This window comes from Cynocephalus volans, chromosome X (assembly GCF_027409185.1).
Source record: "Cynocephalus volans isolate mCynVol1 chromosome X, mCynVol1.pri, whole genome shotgun sequence".
NCBI lineage: Eukaryota > Metazoa > Chordata > Mammalia > Dermoptera > Cynocephalidae > Cynocephalus > Cynocephalus volans.
In genome coordinates, this window is record NC_084478.1 from 131,710,288 (window position 1) to 131,728,535 (window position 18,248).

The window sequence follows — 18,248 nt, forward strand, 5'->3', positions numbered from 1 at the left end:
CACCCATTCACCCAAGTAAAAGTTTGGGGCATACGCTGGACACAGAAAGAATGGTAGAAGAAGAGGAAGAGTCCTTCGCCCTGTCCCATCCAACTCCTTAACATATATCGTATCTATCCCTGCATGCACGTCCTCACTATCACGGTCTTGATTTAAGCCCTCATTTTCTCCTGTGGTAATGCTCCTCTCTGGTGTCCCTGCTCCAGTATCCACCCCTCCAATTGCAACCTCAATGTTCCTGCCAGCATCATACTTCTAAAAAGCAAAATGACTCATGTAAAGTATAAGCTCTGGAGCCAGGCTGCTGGGTTTAAATCCCAGTGCTTCCTCTTACTAACTGTGTGACTTTGGGCAAGTTACTTAACCTCTCTGTGTACCTGTTTCCTCATCTATAAAAATAGGGTGATAATAGAACCTAACTTGCTGTGAGAGAGAAATGAGGGAATATAGGTAAAGTGTTTATAGCACCTAATAAATACACGTTAGCTGTGATGTTGGCCATGTCATTCCTAGCTTTAGTATGGTTGGAGTGTTGAGGATAAAGAGGAAGTAAAAAGAGAGAAAGCTGGACAGGTAGACTGAGGCCAGATCATGGAAGGTTGGCCTGGGAAACAAGACTCTGTGATGGAGGTTAGTATGTAAGAAGCTTATTGGGATGTGCTCTTGGGATCTACATCTGAAGGGTAAGGCAAGGAAGCAGGATCAGGCAGAGGGAGAAGTTGAGCCATGGTGCAGTCACAACACAGCTTCCGTCAATCCCTCAGGGAAGTCTGAGCCTGGAATGGCCGCTCGAAGTTGTCCTCAGATGGAGTACAGGGCACAGGCCTTTATATCTCTATATGGACCATTCATTGCCTCCAGGCTGCACTGAGAAGGAGGTGTGACTTTGAGTTAGGAAGCTTGCTCTTCAGCCCAGTGCAGTTTCAGGAGATGGACTTGGTCACAAGCTCTCAGTCACCTACACTTTCAGCAGTTGGGGAGCCAGGGGAATGAGTGCTTGGGTCCTGAAGTAGGGGAGGGAGGTGAAGTCTGGGTAGCACACCCCAGTTAGGTAAACCAGGCTAAGGACTTTGGGCTTGATTTTACTGACAATGGGGAGTCATTAAAGGGTTTTCCCAGAATGGGGCATGCTGTTTTGCACCTCTGTGCCCTTGCTCAGATTGCTTCCTTCACCTCAGTGTTTCTTACCTGAATTGGAACCACCTGGGGTGCTTGTTCCCTTGTTGGAATGAAGGTAAAATAGCCAACAGTGATCAACCAAGGGTTCGAGCCAGAATGACTGTATCTAAGTTCTGACATTGCCACTGTCTAGCTGTGTGGCAGTGGATGAGTTCCTTGTCTTCTCTGTACCTATGTTTCCTCAGCTGTGAAATGGGAATGATAAAACCAACTGCCTCACAGTGTTTTATGGAGAGTACATGAGTTAATCCACAGAAGGGTTTAGACATTGCCTGGCACATAATAAATGCTCAAACAATGTTAGCTATTTCTAAAGATGCAGATTCGCAGGCTTTGCCTTAGACCTACTAGATCAGAATCTTTGGGGGCTGGTCCTGGGAATAGACATTTTAATAAGTACACTCTCTTTCTCCAGATTATTCTGATCCTCACTAGAGTTTGAAAACGACTGGTTCCCTAGAGAATTAATCCCCTTTCTTATCCACCTGGTGAAAATTTTTAATACTCAGCTCAAACATCATTTCCTGTATGATACCCCCCTTACCATGTAGAGACCTCAACAACAGCATCTATGATCTTTTGACCATGTGTCTGCCCTCGCTAGACTGTGAGCTCCTTCCTTGATAGGCAAAGACTTAGCATTCCTAGCTCCATGGAGCCCAACAGCTGTATACTATCACTCAGAATGTAGTTGGCAACTGTGGAATTTTGTTTTCTATTTAAAAAAATTTTTTTTTTGTCTTTTTGTGTCCGGTAAGGGGATCGTAAGGGGACCGCAACCCTTGGTGTGGTGTCGCCCGCACCATGCTCAGCCAGTGAGCGCACCGGCCATTCCTATACAGGATCCGAACCCGCAGCGGGAGCACTGCTGCGCTCCCAAGCGCTGCACTCTCCCGAGTGCGCCACGGGGCCGGCCCTCTATTTTTAAATTTTTAAACTTTTTATTGCTTTTTAAAATAATAAAAGTAGTTTAGGTTCATAAAAAAGAAAGCAAAAGTTACCCGTAATCTCACAACCCAGAGATAATTGCTACTAACTTTTAACTGCATTTCTTTTAGGCTTTTTTCCCTGTGAATATGTATTTAACACAATGGGTTTCCATATTCAAATAAATTCAATCCCACAAATATTTACTGAGCACCTTCTACCTACCAAGCATTATTCTAAGTACAGGGGATACAGTGGTAAAGAAAATAGACAAAAATCTCTGTTCTCGTGTAGCTCACATTCAAGCTGGAGGAGACAACAAAAAAATGAGAAATGATATAGTACATCAGGAAGCAGTAAATGTGATAGGGAAAAATAAAGCAGGGAAGGGAGATGGGGAGTGGGAGGAAGGTGTTACAAGATCTGAAAGCAGCGAGGAAATGACCCATGAGGGTATCTGGGGACGAGCATTACAGGCAAAAGGAATCACAAGTACAGAGGCCCTAAAGTGGTAATATGCCTAGCTGTTCAAGAGACAGCAAGGAGGCCAATGTAGCTGGAGCAGTGACCAGGGCAGGTCGTGGTAAGTGAGGTCCTAAAGGTAAGGGTGGATGGCGTAGTGCAGATCCTACAGGGCCTCGTAGGGCACTGTAAGGATTTTGGCTTTTATTGAGTGAAATGGGAGCATCTTTAGATACTTAGGTGGTGTCCAGTTTTTTGCTATTATATATCATTGTAATTTTTCTACACAAATCTCTGTTCATATCTCTGAACACTTCCCTAGGAAAAATTCCTAGAAGTTAAATTTCTCGGTCACAAGCTAGGAATAATTTGAGGCCTTTGTCGCATATTGCCAAAGGGCTTTCTAGAAAGCCTGTACCCACTTATAATATAATTTACTTTAACAAATATTTATTGAGTGCCTACTATGTGCCAGACATTGTCTAGGGGCTTGAAATACCTCGGCAGACAAAATGAACCTTGCATTCTAGCAATTTCATTCTTGCCAGCATTGTGCTTGTCTTGCTATATGCTTGCCAACTCCAAGTACTGCCATTCTTTAAAAGCTCCAAGAAACAACAGGGAAAAAAAAGAATGCTCCAGGAATTTGAACAATGAAAAGTGGTATATTGTTTTTATGTTCCTTTCGATTTATTTGATTACTAGTAAGGTTGAATTATTTCCCACACATTTTCTAGCTAATAGGCCAATTGTCCTATTTTTCTTTAAAAACTCTTTAAAACCTTTGGAAATAATTTAAAGGAGGCAGGAAGCTTGGAAACATTAAAAGACTTAACATGTATCTTGGGAAATAAGTAGTCCCTTGGGTCAAATATATAGGCTTGAGGAACTGATTTGAAGGCAAAGAGCACAGCAACACTCGTGTTCTGAGGAGGGCTCTTTAGACAGGAGTGCTTTTGCTTATTCCCAGAGATAACTTGAGAACTGCCACCTTGGATGAGACCTTTCCACCCAGCATGGATTCTGACAGGAGCCAGAATGGTGACATGCTCTTCTTCAATAATCTCTGCATCCCAGTGTTAGCTAATAGCCTGCTTTATTTGACATCAAATCTGGTTTGAAAGCATTTATATTTTCAAACTGTATCACTTGAGGTTTGAAAATGAACAAATTTCCTACCCTCTGTATAAACCAGGACTTCCTTTGATCCACTACCCCTCTGAGGGGACAAAGGGGTAGCAGAAAGCACACTGGACTGTGATTAAGGAGAATTATAACGCCCACCTAGTTTTCCATAAAAACAGTTTTCCCACTTTCAATAGTGGTTACCTTTGAGAAAAGAGAACCAAAAGTGAGGAGAGGAGCTTCAATTATCTTCTGTATCTTTCCATAGTTTGAATTTTCTAACCTGAAACAAATATAATTTTTCTAAAAATTCCAGCAGGTGTTATCTGGGTAGGGAGCTAATGGTTTGTTTTTATTTTTTTTAAACTTTGAATCTCTTTTTATTAGGAAAAACTGATAAATATTTTATCATTTAAAAATCTCCCCAATTTTGTAAAACAAAACTTCTGTGTGTGTGTGTGTGTGTGTGTGTGTGTGTGTGTGTGTGTGTGTGTTACACATGTCTGTAAAAATATAAACCCAACTGCTAATGTAGGGGCCCTGTTTAAAGATTGTTTGGGGAGCTGGAAGGGGGATAAATGAGTTTAATCTTTTATTTTATACATTAAGTTCATAATAGTGAACATGTATTATTGTTCTACATTTTTCCAGAAAAGAAATGATAAATCATTTTTTCCCTGAGGCTAAAAGTGACACGTGCCCATTGTGGAAAAGGCAGAAAAATATAGAGAAGAAACTGACAATCACAACAGTTAACATTTTAGCATGTTTCCTTTCAAGCTTCCTCTTACGCATTTTTTTTTTGACATAGTTGAGTTCATACTGTATATAGTTTTGTATCCTGTTTTTCCTCTCTTAAAATTAAAACATAAGCATTTTACCATGTCATGATGATATCTGAGTGGCCATTTTATGGTTTTATCCCAATTCAAGTGGATTAATTAGCCATTGCTGTTGGACATTTAGGTTGTTTGCAGTTTTTCCATATTAAAAGTGAATCTCTCATGAACATCTTAGTAATGAAATGTTTGTCTGCATTTCTAAGTATTTCTTTGGGATGGATTCCTAAAAGTGGAATTATTGGGTCAAAGAGTAGATTCCTAGAAGTGGGGTTAATGAATAGCAAATATTGTTATGGATAACAAATGTTATGCCAATTTTTACTCCCCCCAACAGTGTATGAGTCTCACCACTTTTTTTCCTTTTATCTTTCCTATAGGAAAGTGGTAGGTGACAGTGGTACCTCTATGGTTTTCTTTTTATTACTAGTAAGACTGAACAGTTTTCATATGCTTATTCACCATTATTATCCCCTCTTTTGTGAATTGTTTCTATTTTTGTCCACATTGACTAGAATCTTAGGTATTTTCTTTTTTCTTCTTACTCTTTCCCCTTACGGATTTTCTCATCAATTAAATTGAGCTCTTAAAGAATATTAACGCTTTGTCACATTAGTTGCAAATGAAATTATTTTTCACAAGTTTGTTGGTTCTTAAAAATGTCTTGGCCATACACGGTTTTTTAAAACAAGATAATTTGATTTCAACTACAGCGAGTGCCCTCGGTTTCAGCGTGTTTCCTCATGATTAAATTGAAGGGGGTTGACAAAAGATCCGGGGGGGGGGGGGGGGGGGGCGTTTTTAGCTAATCCTAAATTTAGCTCTGAAACAAACGTGTGGGCCTGATATAAAGATTGTTTGGCTCATTACACTTTCAAATGATTTAAGATGGGAAGGGGGAGGAGGCAGGGATGGAAGCAGTTTCTGCCAGAAATTTTTAGAATTCTGAGGTAAGAAGCCAGTTCTCTCAAGTCTCTTGCGTGCTGGGAGGCGGAGTAAATTATGTGCAAGCGAACAGAACCCTTGATGGAAAAGTACTGCTCTGGGCTGCAGATGTGTGCATGGCTTGGTTTTAATTATTTCCCCCCCCTTCTCTCTATCCTTTCTTCCGTTCCCCTCCCCCTGCCACAATAAAAAGGGCGGCCAGTTGAAAACACTGAATGGTCGAGACAACCCTTTCTCCGTAGAGGCCTGCTCCTGTGCAGCCTGTTAGCACATCAAAGGCCGGATGAAAAATCTAGGAAAGGAAGGGACCAAGCCTAGGATCCTTCCAAACTCCCGCCTTCGTCTGGGCTCCAGCTCAGGGTTACTGTGACTGCCAGGGTTAGCTCGACAGACTTCAAATAGAAGAACGCTGCCAAACAAAGAAAGTTTAGACATTATTCTGAGAAGAAGAAGAAAAAAAAAAAAAACAGGAGAACGTTGCTTGCTGATGCCTTGTGACTGAGAAAATGAGTCACTGCGAAAGGGTTTATTTTCCGAGACCGACCCCAAAGTAAATCGGAAGATTCGATCCGTTCCCCCAGATATTGGGAGAGGTGTCAGACGGGCCTGGGCACTGACTTCGGTTATCCCGTGGTGTCCGCCCCACACCATCTGGGGGAGAATTGGGGTAGGGCCGTCGAGTAGAGCCAATGGGGGTTCTCAAGGTAAAATGAGTAGTCTGGATCTCTAAGGTGGAAAAAGGAGTTCGAGAAATGAGTTTCCGGTCTCCCCAAACAGCTCAGTGGTCCTGGGGGATGTCCAGGAAAGATGAAGGGCTTCGGAACGTGAGGCGGGGGAGAAGCCCGAAGCAAAAGAAATGGAGTCGGGGTTTGGCGCGCGCATCAGGTGGCGGAGGGGGCCTCAGACAGAGCCCGGCAAAGCCAAGGCTCTCCCCGCGGGTCGGTCTGCAAGGAGCAACGCGGGTGCCGAGGCGGGCTGCGCGCTGCAACGCGGGTAGCTAGAGGGTGGCGCGGAGAGGGCGTGAGGCTGGGGAAGGGGCCATCGCAGGTAGATCTGAGGGGTGGGCTGGGCTGTGCGGCGCGGGAGGCAGAGGCCGGCTGGGGGAGGGGAGGCAGGAGCCGCAGGCTACGTGGGGGGCCTGAGCCTGGCTGGGCCTCCTGACCAGGGCGGGGCGCTTAGGTGGCCGCGGGGGGGCAGGGCTGGGAGGCTCCGCCCCGCCTGGCCCCGCCTCCTCCCCGCGCAAGTCCGGGTCCGCCGCCGAGCCCCGCGCGCCACTAGCTCGCGGAGAGGGAGGAGAGAGCAGCGAGTTCCGGACCTCTTCCTAGCCCGCCCCAACCTTTGCTCCAGAGATCATGGCTGCCGAGGATGTGGTGGCGACGGGCGCCGACCCGAGCGAGCTGGAGGGCGCCGGGTTGCTGCATGAGATTTTCACGTCGCCGCTCAACCTGCTGCTGCTTGGCCTCTGCATCTTTCTGCTCTACAAGATAGTGCGCGGGGACCAGCCGGCGGCCAGCAGCGACAGCGACGACGACGAGCCACCCCCGCTGCCCCGCCTCAAGCGGCGCGACTTCACCCCCTCCGAACTGCGGCGCTTCGACGGTGTCCAGGACCCGCGCATACTCATGGCCATCAACGGCAAGGTGTTCGACGTGACCAAAGGCCGCAAGTTCTACGGGCCCGGTACGGCGGCCGGCGAGGGGGCGCGCAGACAATAGAAGGGGGCCCTGGCACGGGGCTGGGCCGGGGAGAGGCGATGGGGGAGGGGGCGCCCCCGAGGGGAGAGAGGAATGGCGGCGAGCCAGGAGGGGCGGGCAGACGGAGAGCCGGGCGGCTCCCAGGCGGGCAGGGGACAAGAGGCGCTCGAGAGGGGCTGCGGGCCGCGCTGCCAGCGCTGGGATGGGGTGGAGGAAGAAGGCTGAGCTGCTTAAACCGGGGGTGGGTGGGACCGCGAGGCTCGAAGCGGGGGGGGGGGGGGGCACATCGGAGCGCAGGGTATTAAGGGAGTTTTCGAAGGTCGCAGGAGGGACTGGTGTCGGGTTCGAGAATGGGAAATGAGGGTATCTCTAGGGAGGTATAGAGGGAGGAGGGAGGTCCAGACTGGGAGAAGACGCGAAGGCCGATGACGCCAGGGGCAGCCATGGTGGAATGTTGTGAGGGTGTGGGAGAAAACAAGCGGAGATGGGACTAGCAGCAGGTAGAAGCATTGCGCCTGATGGACAGTGAGGTGTGTGTTCACGCGCGCGTGCGTGTTCAGTGTATGTAGCTTGCCGAGAGTGTGTGCGTTAGCAGCAGGTAGAAGCATTGTGCCTGGTGGATAGTGAGGGGTGTGTGTGCACGCGCGCGGTGTGTGCGTGTTGCGTGTATGTGGTTTGCCAGGGGTGTGTGTGCGCATGCGTATGCATGTGCGCGCACGCTTGGAATGTGACATGTGCCAGGTATGTGTGTGGCATGTGTTTAGTTCGTGTGCTGTGTGTGGAGGACATGGAAAGGCTGGAAGGTGGACCTGGGGAGCTCCGTAGGAGGAAGAGGGAGGAATACGGGCTGAATGTGATAGACAATGGTAATGTGGCAAGCTCATACGGTAATAAGGTATTTAGTCTGTAGCAGGAAAGAAAGGACTAGAAGCCCCAAAAAATTTAAAATGGAGGGAGGGAGAAGTGGGAGGATCCCGAGAAACAAAAGGGGTAAGGCTATGAAGGCTGCTGGGTGGGGGGATTTCAGGAAAAGCCAACCGGAGGGGAAATGAGGGATGGATAACTGCTGAGCTGTTGGAGGGGCAGGCTTGAAGTGTTCCTCCAAGATGAGGTTTTCCCAAACCTGGTTGCTTATCTGAATCACCTGATGCACTTGAGGAAAAATACAGAGTCCCGGCCTAACTGCCATAAGCATAGAGGAGTCTCTGGGGAAGGTTCCAGAATCAGCATTTTAACATGCTACCCCAGGCAAATATGGGAAGCACCCAGGTTTGGAAAGTCCTGCTTTATAGAATGGTTGGAGAGGAGGAAGAAGAGATTTTACTCCTCCAGTGTGGACTTCTCTAAACATAGGGAGCCTAAGGGGCATCCACATGTACAGTGCTCTCTCCCCCACTGGTCTGAGAGAGAGACGGAAGAGTGCAGAAGGCAGTAAAGGGATCATACCCACTTGTTCGTTTTACTCTCCCAATCCAACTAATCAAAATCAGATGTCTTAAGGTTCTTAAGGAGCTCATCCGCTTAGTTTTTCCTTGTGGACATTTTAGAATAACCTACTTTCTATAGGCATATAACTGTCAAAATAATTTGAAAACCACACTTATGTTATTTGTTCCTTAGTAGGAGCACACCTCGAGGCATTGACAATAAACATAGTCATCTAAATACCTGTTATTACTGAGCTAAATCATAAAGTAGTCAAAACATGTGCATGGGGCATCATCATGTGATTTTAGTTTGCAAAGTCATTGAGAGGAATGTTGGCCTGTGCACAGAGCACACCCCCTGCGTTCTTGTCCTGTCCGGGTCACTGACCAGCACTGTGACCTTGTACAAAGCATTGTTCTCTCTGGGCCTTAGTTTTCCACCTGAAAAATGGTGAGGGTGGCCCACTGTGAGATCTCTAAGTCTGTGCTGCACTGTCATTCCGTGAGCCCATGAATACATGACACCATTAGGGCGGAAATGATACTTCTGGTTGTGAAGGATTCCTAAAAAATTATTCATTTGAGTGCCTATTAATCTATGCAAGGCACTGTTGTAGGTGCTGGGAATTTAGCAGGGAGCAAAACAGACATAAATCTCTGCTCAGGGAGCTTACATTCTAGTGAATATACATTGTGGTGAATAATATGTATTCTCCAAAGATGTTTAAGGCTCCCCCTAGATCTTGTTTAAGTATTCTGAGAGGTTTGCTAGGTAAAGATCCACTTTACCAATCCAATGACCATAATTTCTGAGATGGCAAAGTCCAAACCAGTACCATTTGCCTATTTTCAAGCACTAGGTGCTATCATTTCCATTAGAGGTTTACATTTGTGAAAAATGTATGCAGTTTTTTAATTTTCTCTAGTGGAAATTGCAGCATTTAATAATGATTAAAAAAACAGTTGTTTTCGGAATCTTTTTTGCTTTAAAAATTGGTCATAAATTTCATCTAATTTGTAAAAAATTTCTTGGTGGATTGAGGTTTCAGGTGACCAGGCCATGCTGAAACTTAATCCATTCTCGTACTTGGTATAGTGGTTACCTACAAACTTTTTAATGTCAGGGTTACTACTCAATCTACCTTTGGGGAAACAACACATTGTTTAAAGTACACTGGTTTCTTTTCATCTACTTGTGCAATATTTAAATAAATCTAAACATCCACTTTAAGTACCTACAGAATGACTCACTGCTGTCTTAGACAAGAGTTTAATATAGTGCATATAATAACATTCTAGGTTTTATAGAAAATTATTTTGGGGTATTGATTCAGCCTTTTTTCCATAAAAATTGCAGTATTTTCACAGTCTTCTCTTCAAGCTCAGAATGATGAAGAAAACAGAATGATGAAGCTGATCTGTTATCTCTTATTTATTGACAGTGAAGGTTATGTAACATGGGGATAGATTTTTGAACCACTGATACTCTTATAAAATGGTTTCTCCTGCAGATGCTATGAGTTAATGTTTAATTGAGTCTCACAACCAAAGATCTCTATAACATACCTTTGACTCATTAAAACATATCAGAATACCTTCGTAAGAAAATGTTTTCATCTACCATTGGTGCTTATTGTCTTAAGAAACTATAACTTTCACTGGTGTAGCCCAAGTGCTAGAACAGAATCAGTCTCTGGGTTCAATGTCCTAAAGTTGAATTCTAACCTATGAACTCAGTATTATCTTGGATCATCCCCCACCTTCCCCAGGAGATTGCCCTTTATGCCTTTTTTATCAGCTATTTGGAAATCATGGGATATTGATGAAAATTTAAAGCACTTTAGTTTTAGTTGTTTAAAAGTTTAGTGACATCAGGTCTTTCAGTGTCCGCTATATAATGATCAAAGTATCAATGTCACTTATGCTTTCCAAATGGAATTTGATATTCAAAAAGGGGGCTTTCTGGGTTGGTGGGTAAGGAAGCCATTTTCTATGCATGAACCACAGAGAAATTTACTGTCTAATAAAGAATTGGTCTTTGGTTTTGTTTTGTTTTTAAAGAGGGGCCGTATGGGGTCTTTGCCGGAAGAGACGCATCCCGGGGCCTTGCCACATTTTGCCTGGATAAGGAAGCCCTGAAGGATGAGTATGATGACCTTTCTGACCTCACTCCTGCCCAGCAGGAGACCCTGAGTGACTGGGACTCTCAGTTCACTTGTAAGCATTTTTAAAATTGTGCCTGGATCAAATTTCTACCAGTACTGGGGATTCATGGCAGGACAATAGTTATTACTAAGCAGCCTGAAACTTGGGTGCATTTTGATAGGCTCCTGAATCTTAGAGGGATCAAGTTCATGGCTTTAAGCAATTGCAGCAGTGCTGAGTCACTTGCTATGATTGCATACCAATTCTTAGCTAGTTCTCTATGGAAGCTTGGGTATCTGTTTTTGATTTTTAATTTTTGAGAGGTTTGCATAGATTCCACACTAGGATTTGGTGATTGGTGTGTAGGGGGAAAAGACATCTTGGCTACAGAAAGAGGGGTTTTCATAAGCCCTCTCTTGTGGAGTTTGCTGTTTAAAAGCAGCCCACATCTCTGTTGAAGAATGGGAGATTTGTATTCTGGAAAACAGCTTCTCTTTGAGTCTAATTGAGCCTACTATAGGCCTCATCTACAAATGATGCTTATAATCTTCCCAGCAACAATGATGTCTGCATTTTTAAAAAGAAAAAAAAAAGGAGATACTTTTCTGGCTTATGCTATGCGCTGAGGTCTTTGGGGGAAAGTAGTAATGAGGGGTTAAGTTCAGTTTTTGAGAATTCAGGAACTGGCTTCTCTCAAACCTAAGTGTTCAGTGATCACTTCAACAATATTTTATTGCCAAGAATTTGAGTAATAATCTCCCCCAGCTTTTATGAAACAGTATATAAAGACCATAACCATTTCTTTGAGGAACATTTTTCATTTAAAATGTGGTTTTCTATTTGCTTTCTCTATAATCAGTTAGATATTATATGCTTTTTTGGCTATATCCAACTGTTTTCTCTGAAAATAATGCTGACTTCAGAGAGAGAGTTCTGGGTTAATAATTAGTCAGAGGTGGTTCTACCTTTGAGTTTAGATCTCAAGCAGATAATTATACCTTACAAGTCTAGAGGCAAGTCTCTTTACTTTGAAAACATAATTCAGCTACCTAACATAGTCCCTAATTTTTTGCATCTTAAAGATGCCTTTGTAATGATAGTCTTCTATATGAAACCCATGAGTTATAATTTATAACATACAAAGCTCTATTTTCTAGGGCTTGCCTTTATCAGTGGGAGAAAAAATGTGATTTTTTTTCCACCTTACACTAAGGCTGGCCCCAAATACTGTTGTGACACCTCGGCTACACTCAAAGCCAGTGTGAATTCCCCTTAAGGCAGGTTTCGCAGGCGCCACCCAGCTTTTATTTGTCTTGCACAGTTCCAAGCACCCTAGGGACCTTTATGCTGTGTTCAAATAGGGAAGTTCCCGTTGTTCCCAATGATTATTTCACACGAAAGCAGCTCTGCGTAGCTGGTTAGACAGGTTCATTACTCTTCTAGTTCCTACCTGTATTCGGAAGGAGGAGACCTGGTCCTTTGGCTTCCGACATTGAGATGATTGACCCTGCATTAGTTTGGCTGCAATAATGTGGTGGTTTGCTGGCTTCTGCCTTCTTTGGCATTCTCCTTCCCTCTTAAAAATCTGTTTTCTCCAACATCTCCCCTTTTCTCCTGGCTTCCTCACTACTTTCTTTAACTACCTGTAAGTTTTTCCCCAAACTGGGAAAAATATTCTGTCTCCTGCTATCCTCTCCATCCACTTGATTATTATCCGTTCCCTTTACTGTCAAACTTCTAGCAAATTGTTGTCCCTAACCACTTCCTTTCCTTTCTGTATCTCCTTCCTCCCTGTAATATGGCTTCTATCCCCCCACCATTGGATTGAACTCTTTCTCAAAGGCTTCTAGGAGCCTGCTTCTTGGTGATTGTAACTTCACTTCTCTAGTCCTTGTATGTGCCAGAGTGGCTCCCTCTGCAGAATCCCATTTTGGTCCATGGGATCTCCCGTTTTCACTTCATTAACTCATGTTTCTGGTTTTCATTCAAAGTATCTCATATTCTTCCCTTTTCATTCCCATGGACACCACCCTCCTCCTAGCTCTAGGTCCTTTGTATCTAGATCTGCACACTAGCCTCCTGGTTGCCCTGCTGCTAGTCTCTCCTTACTTAAAAATGCCCTGTACACCAAGTGATAATATTGTTGCTGAAGCACTATTTTACCATGTCACTCCTTCACTCATAAACCTTCAGTGCCCTTTGCCACCTATATGATAAGTCCAGAGTCTTCAGGCTGGCTTTTCAGATCTTTCATATTTTCCCACACTACTTCGCCAACCTTATGTGCTACTATGTCCAGATGCCAACTCTACTCCTGCCAACTTGTTCTCTTTATTGCTTCCCAGATATATTCACTCTCACCTATATGCCTTTGTACATGGTATTTTCATTTTCTGGAAATCCCTCTCTCTCCAAATCCTTTTATACATTTTTCCAAAACATATCCTTCTTCCATAAAGTGTTTTGCAGTCCTTCTAGGTAACTCATCACAAGCTCTTTCTCTTCTAAACAACTCCCTACACACAAACAGTTTATTTTGACATTACCTTGCACACTTATTGCCAGATATTGCTATTTGTCTTAATATTTCTGTCTTCAGAACAAAACCCTAATTCCCTGTTGGCAAGGACTGTGGTATAAACCACCTTTGTGTCCTTTAAGAAGCCCAGCACATTGCTGAGTATATTGTAGGCCTATAATAAATGCATTAAAATGAAATGTGGTTGTGATTTTTAATAAAGCATGAGAATGAACATTTGTGTTTTCTTCTCCACCTCCAGTCAAGTATCATCACGTGGGTAAACTGCTGAAGGAAGGGGAGGAGCCCACTGTCTACTCAGATGATGAAGAACCAAAAGATGAGAATGCTCGGAAAAATGATTAAAGTGTTCAGTGGAAGCATATCTATTTTTGTATTTTGCAGAATCATTTGTAACATTCCAGTCTGTCTTTAAAACATGGTGATTTCATTATTTAGAAAAGTTTTGAACTTGCAGTAAATTTTTTAATTATCACTGGTGACACTGATAAAATTAACTTCTGTCTTAGAATGCATGATGTTTATGTGTCACAAATCCAGAAAGTGAACTGCAGTGCTGTAATAGAAATGCTAATACTGTTTTTCTTCTATCTGTAGTTAGTACAGGCTGAATTTAAATTTGTTTTTCCTGAGAGACAGGTAAGACTTGGGTATTTCCCAAACAGGTAAACAGGTTAAATGTGCACCAAGAACAAAGGATCACCTTTCAGTCATGATGTTCTCTAAAGGTAGCAAATCCCTTTTTTCCTCAATTGACTTAACTGCATTTCTGTTTTATCTACCTCTAAAGCAAATCTGCAGTGTTCCAAAGGCTTATGTATTGATCAAAGAGAGCTGTCCAGTAACAAAATGAAACCTCAGAGTTGGGCTCAGTTGGGAAAAACATATTTACTGTGTTTCTGGACTGTCTTGTTCTTGCCCTCATGTGGACGCTCAGACACCCTGACAAACACAGCAATCTATGGTTAGGATTAAAACAGGATCTGAACATTCAGAAGAAAGCTTTGGAAAAAAATAGCTGGCTTGCCTAAAAACCTAAGTATATGAAGAAGATTGTAGGGTTATCTTTCCAGTCCCCATGTTCATGGTGGGGCAGTAGTTATTTGGTTATTTTACACAATTTGAAATGACAGAGGGAGTACAGAACAGGAACTGGTGTTTGCTTTCCTAAGAGCCTCCGCACACACCCGCGAAGAGTGAGGAAACAGTACACGTTGCTAGCGGAGTGGTTTTTAAAGTGTATTCATAAGGTAGCAGTTATTTTGTTGTTACAAAACTATAGCCACTGCAAAAGTAGTAGTCAAGTGTCTAGGTCTTTGATATTGCTCTTTTGGTTAACACTAAAACTTAGCTTAAGTAGACTATACAGTTGTGTGAATTTGTAAAAGTATTATAGGAACTAGTGAGGTTTCAAACTCTTGTAATTGTAGTTAAATAGTCATTGTATTTTCCTGTGAACTGTGTTTAATGGTTTTACCTCAAATCAAAAAACAAGATGAAGTGCTTTGGTCAGTTAATAAAATGGTTTTACCCAGTATGGTGTGGTGGCTTGTTTTAATTTTTTAAAAAATCATTCTAAGGAATCAGATTCAGTCATTTCACATTAGCTTAAAATTTAGTTTCACTTTTGAGTGCAGAGTTTCTGTATTCCAAAAGAAACAAGTAAAGGGGCAGAACTTCATAAAGACTTCACACCACAAACTAAATACCAGCTTGTCTTGTTACGAAATCGTGCATCAGACTGCTTTTTTATGACTTGTCAAATTCTGCCTCTTTAAGTCAGAACTTTGTAACCAGTGAAAGACAGGCCACCACCTCGAAAGTCTATAGCAAGGTTACCAAGGGGTAATGTTATCGAAGGCGTTGTCATTACCAAGTGCTATGGAAGGGTTTTGTTGTTTTTGTTTCAATGTATTGTCTGACCAGGACAGTATCAGGAGTCCTTATAGTAGCAAAGTAAATTTACCTCATGTCAAAAGAAGGATAACATTTGCATATGCAGTTGGTTGTATAAACATGGATGACCTATTAGTCCATGAATGTTAGTGTTTTGTCATTTTAATGTTGATATTGGCAGTTTTCTTACAAGAGATGCAAACCAAAGAGAGCTCACAGTTTTCCATCTTTCTGTGTTATCGAATCACATTGCATGTATTTTTTTATTTTTTATTTTTATTTTATTTTTAAAAAGATGACCGGTAAGGGGATCTTAACCCTTGACTTGGTGGTGTCAGCACCACGCTCTCCCAAGTGAGCTAACCGGCCATCCCTATATAGGGATCCAAACCTGTGGTCTTGGTGTTATCAGCACCACACTCTCCCAAGTGAGCCACAGGCCGGCCCCACATGTATTTTTTTTTTTAGCATGCTGTTTTTCCCCACTAGGTTTCATTCAACAAATATTTGAGTGCCTGTTTTGTGTCAGGCAACCTGCCATGCCTTATGCTTTGGAGAAACACTGGGGAGAGAAGTTGGGCCACCTTTGCAGTCCGAGATCTCATTTAAATGTGAATATTAGGCTACTCATTTTACAAAGTTAAACAGGCTTGTCTGATGCCAACAGGAAAACATCCAAAGCTGAATCAACATTGTTGATTACATGTAAAGGGGTATTACTATAAGGCAGGACTTTGATCTAACAACGTCTCAAGTCCAGCTAGCATATACATAATCCATGTTATGTAAAAGGCGCCATTCAAGAAGATGAGGGAGTGGTTAGAACCACCACAGGTCCGGTGGCAGGGAGGGGGGTGGCAGGGAGCGGGGTGTCAGGTTAACCTCTGTTGGCTTCCCGCTGTCATCCTACCAGCTGCAGAGACACTTTGTCCTCAGTCCCAGCATCTAAGCATCCCAAGCAGCGCTCACTACATGTTTTCAGTATCTGCCTGTCTAGCTTCTCTGAATGATGTAATATCCACCTCACCTCAGATGGCCAAATTTATGCAAATCCAAGATTCAGAACAAGCATCCATACATTCCTTGCTATTTCAGAAAGAGCTCTTTGAACCCATCAAAGACTCAGCTCTAAAGTCCCCAGATTTTACTGTAAGGTCCGGTCTGCCTTTGTTATATAATACTGAGAGGTGCTTTGCTGTATATTTCATGTGAAAATACAGTTAACTTCTGAATGGTCAAAAATTGATTATTGAGGCCCCTAGCTTCTCCTAGACTCAATCCGACACCCACAGTTATTTTTGGATATTGCAAAACTAACATTTCTACCCAGTGCTGAAGGGATGATGTCAAATTCCGTGGACTCAATTTTGCTACCTTTTAATAGCACTAATAAAATGTGCTGAAGGGGAGGGTAATCAAATCTAAATACCATGATTTCAATTTATCCAAAATGAAAATAAAACTGTTCTTCAGTTTCGTGGGCTCAGACAGTCAGTTCCCACAAACTCGCATATAAAGGGAAAAGTTGCATAGAAACTATTAAAATTAGGTATTTATATTTCCATAGAAAATGTTACTGTGGATTTGCAACATTCTAGCCAATACATGTGGTAAATGAACAAAGACTCAACTTTCACTCTGACAATTTTATTTTTAATATATCTGAAAATTAAATACGTATTATTTTGCTAACAATGCAAATGAGAAAAAAAGATCAGCAATGTTAGTGCAAATTAGCATACTACAGGTAGAAGAACCCTTCCCCGCAAAGTGGAATTATCAGTATTTATTTAAAAATTAACATTTTAAACAGTTTTGCAACAAATAAACATACATTTATTTGGTTCTTATTTTCAAAATTACCAGGTTATATGGCTTTCTACCTGAGAAATTCAAACAAATTGAATAAAAACACATTAACATTTTTAGCTTTCTTAAAACAATAGCAGCACATACAAGAAAAAACATGAAAACACCTATTTAAAAAGACAAAATTTAAAGTTCAGGCCCTTGCTTAATAGGACATAGAAAGAAGATAGGAGAAAATATTTTTGCACCACTTAAATAACAGAACAAAGAATAACAACATTAATTGAGAGAAGGTGGTTATAATAGTTTCTGTTCTATTTTATTCCTTACTAAGCAATTCATTGAAAAGTACAGGATAAGTTGTTCCCTTCCTCATTTAAGGCCTATACAAAAAAGAAATTGACTCAAGTCTAGAATGCATTACCATAAGACAGCTATAAAAATCTAAGGAGGTACACAAAGTAAACATAAAACCAGTATTTTTACTTTCTTCTAGGTCCCAGGACGGTATTTAGCAAACAAAACAAGACACAAATGTTAAATAGAAATGACTTAGCACCAGTTCTATTATACAAAATAATAATAATAATAATTGCACATGCCGTATTCTGCAATTTATAGTTTTACGTCTGTTTACCAAGCAGCAAATTGTTTCCATGCCTAAAAACCACACAGAATGATTATCAAGTGATAGAAGAAAGTGAGATTTTTTTTTTCAAAACAAGCAAAGTTGCTTTCCATTACAAACCCATAATGTTCTTTGTTTCAATGGCATGAAACATGAAAAAATAAGGAGGCAGGTTTTCATTGGAGGAGAATAATACCTAGATACTGAAAGTTGTCTGACAAAATATAAGCTGTTAGTAGTTTAAAAGGCTACTCTGGACAACAGTACTTTGAACATTAATAATCATTGCTAGTCCTCAGAGGAGAAAAGGCACTCGCCCCATGAGTGAGTTTTCAGATTTGACATGCCAAACCTAGTTTTGCCAGCAAAATGGAATTGAACACAAGAGAGCCAACAGATCATTCACTGGTTATTATCTTATTAATAATAATCTACTATGAATGTAACACACGAACTTTTGCATGTACAGACATACCTCTATTAAAATGTGACTAGAAGAGATAAATGAAAGAACTTGTGGCTCTTACTTCAGGTAAATAAGATTTTGTAGCCCCTCAAGAGGCCGGTTATGAGTACACATTGTGCGACATTTCCAGGGAAACATCCTGACTGGCATCCTACCTGGCTCTACTA

The 18,248-nt window shown here is 42.2% G+C and overlaps 1 protein-coding gene across 2 annotated transcripts; it reads left to right on the top strand.

Annotated features, from left to right (window-relative positions):
* Positions 1–6,764: 6,764 nt before the first annotated feature.
* On the top strand, positions 6,765–14,811 carry PGRMC1 (progesterone receptor membrane component 1). Of its 2 annotated transcripts, XM_063083841.1 has the most exons (3): positions 6,765–7,157; positions 10,660–10,815; positions 13,524–14,811. In XM_063083841.1, exons 1-3 carry the CDS (start codon positions 6,830–6,832, stop codon positions 13,625–13,627), a joined length of 588 nt encoding a protein of 195 aa, XP_062939911.1. In that variant the 5' UTR covers positions 6,765–6,829; the 3' UTR covers positions 13,628–14,811. The 2 variants fall into 2 exon arrangements, 1 of the variants encoding a protein (XP_062939911.1); XR_010022384.1 differs by lacking the exons at positions 6,765–7,157; positions 13,524–14,811 and adding an exon at positions 7,960–8,037 and having other exon boundaries at positions 10,660–10,797.
* Positions 14,812–18,248: the final 3,437 nt, after the last annotated feature.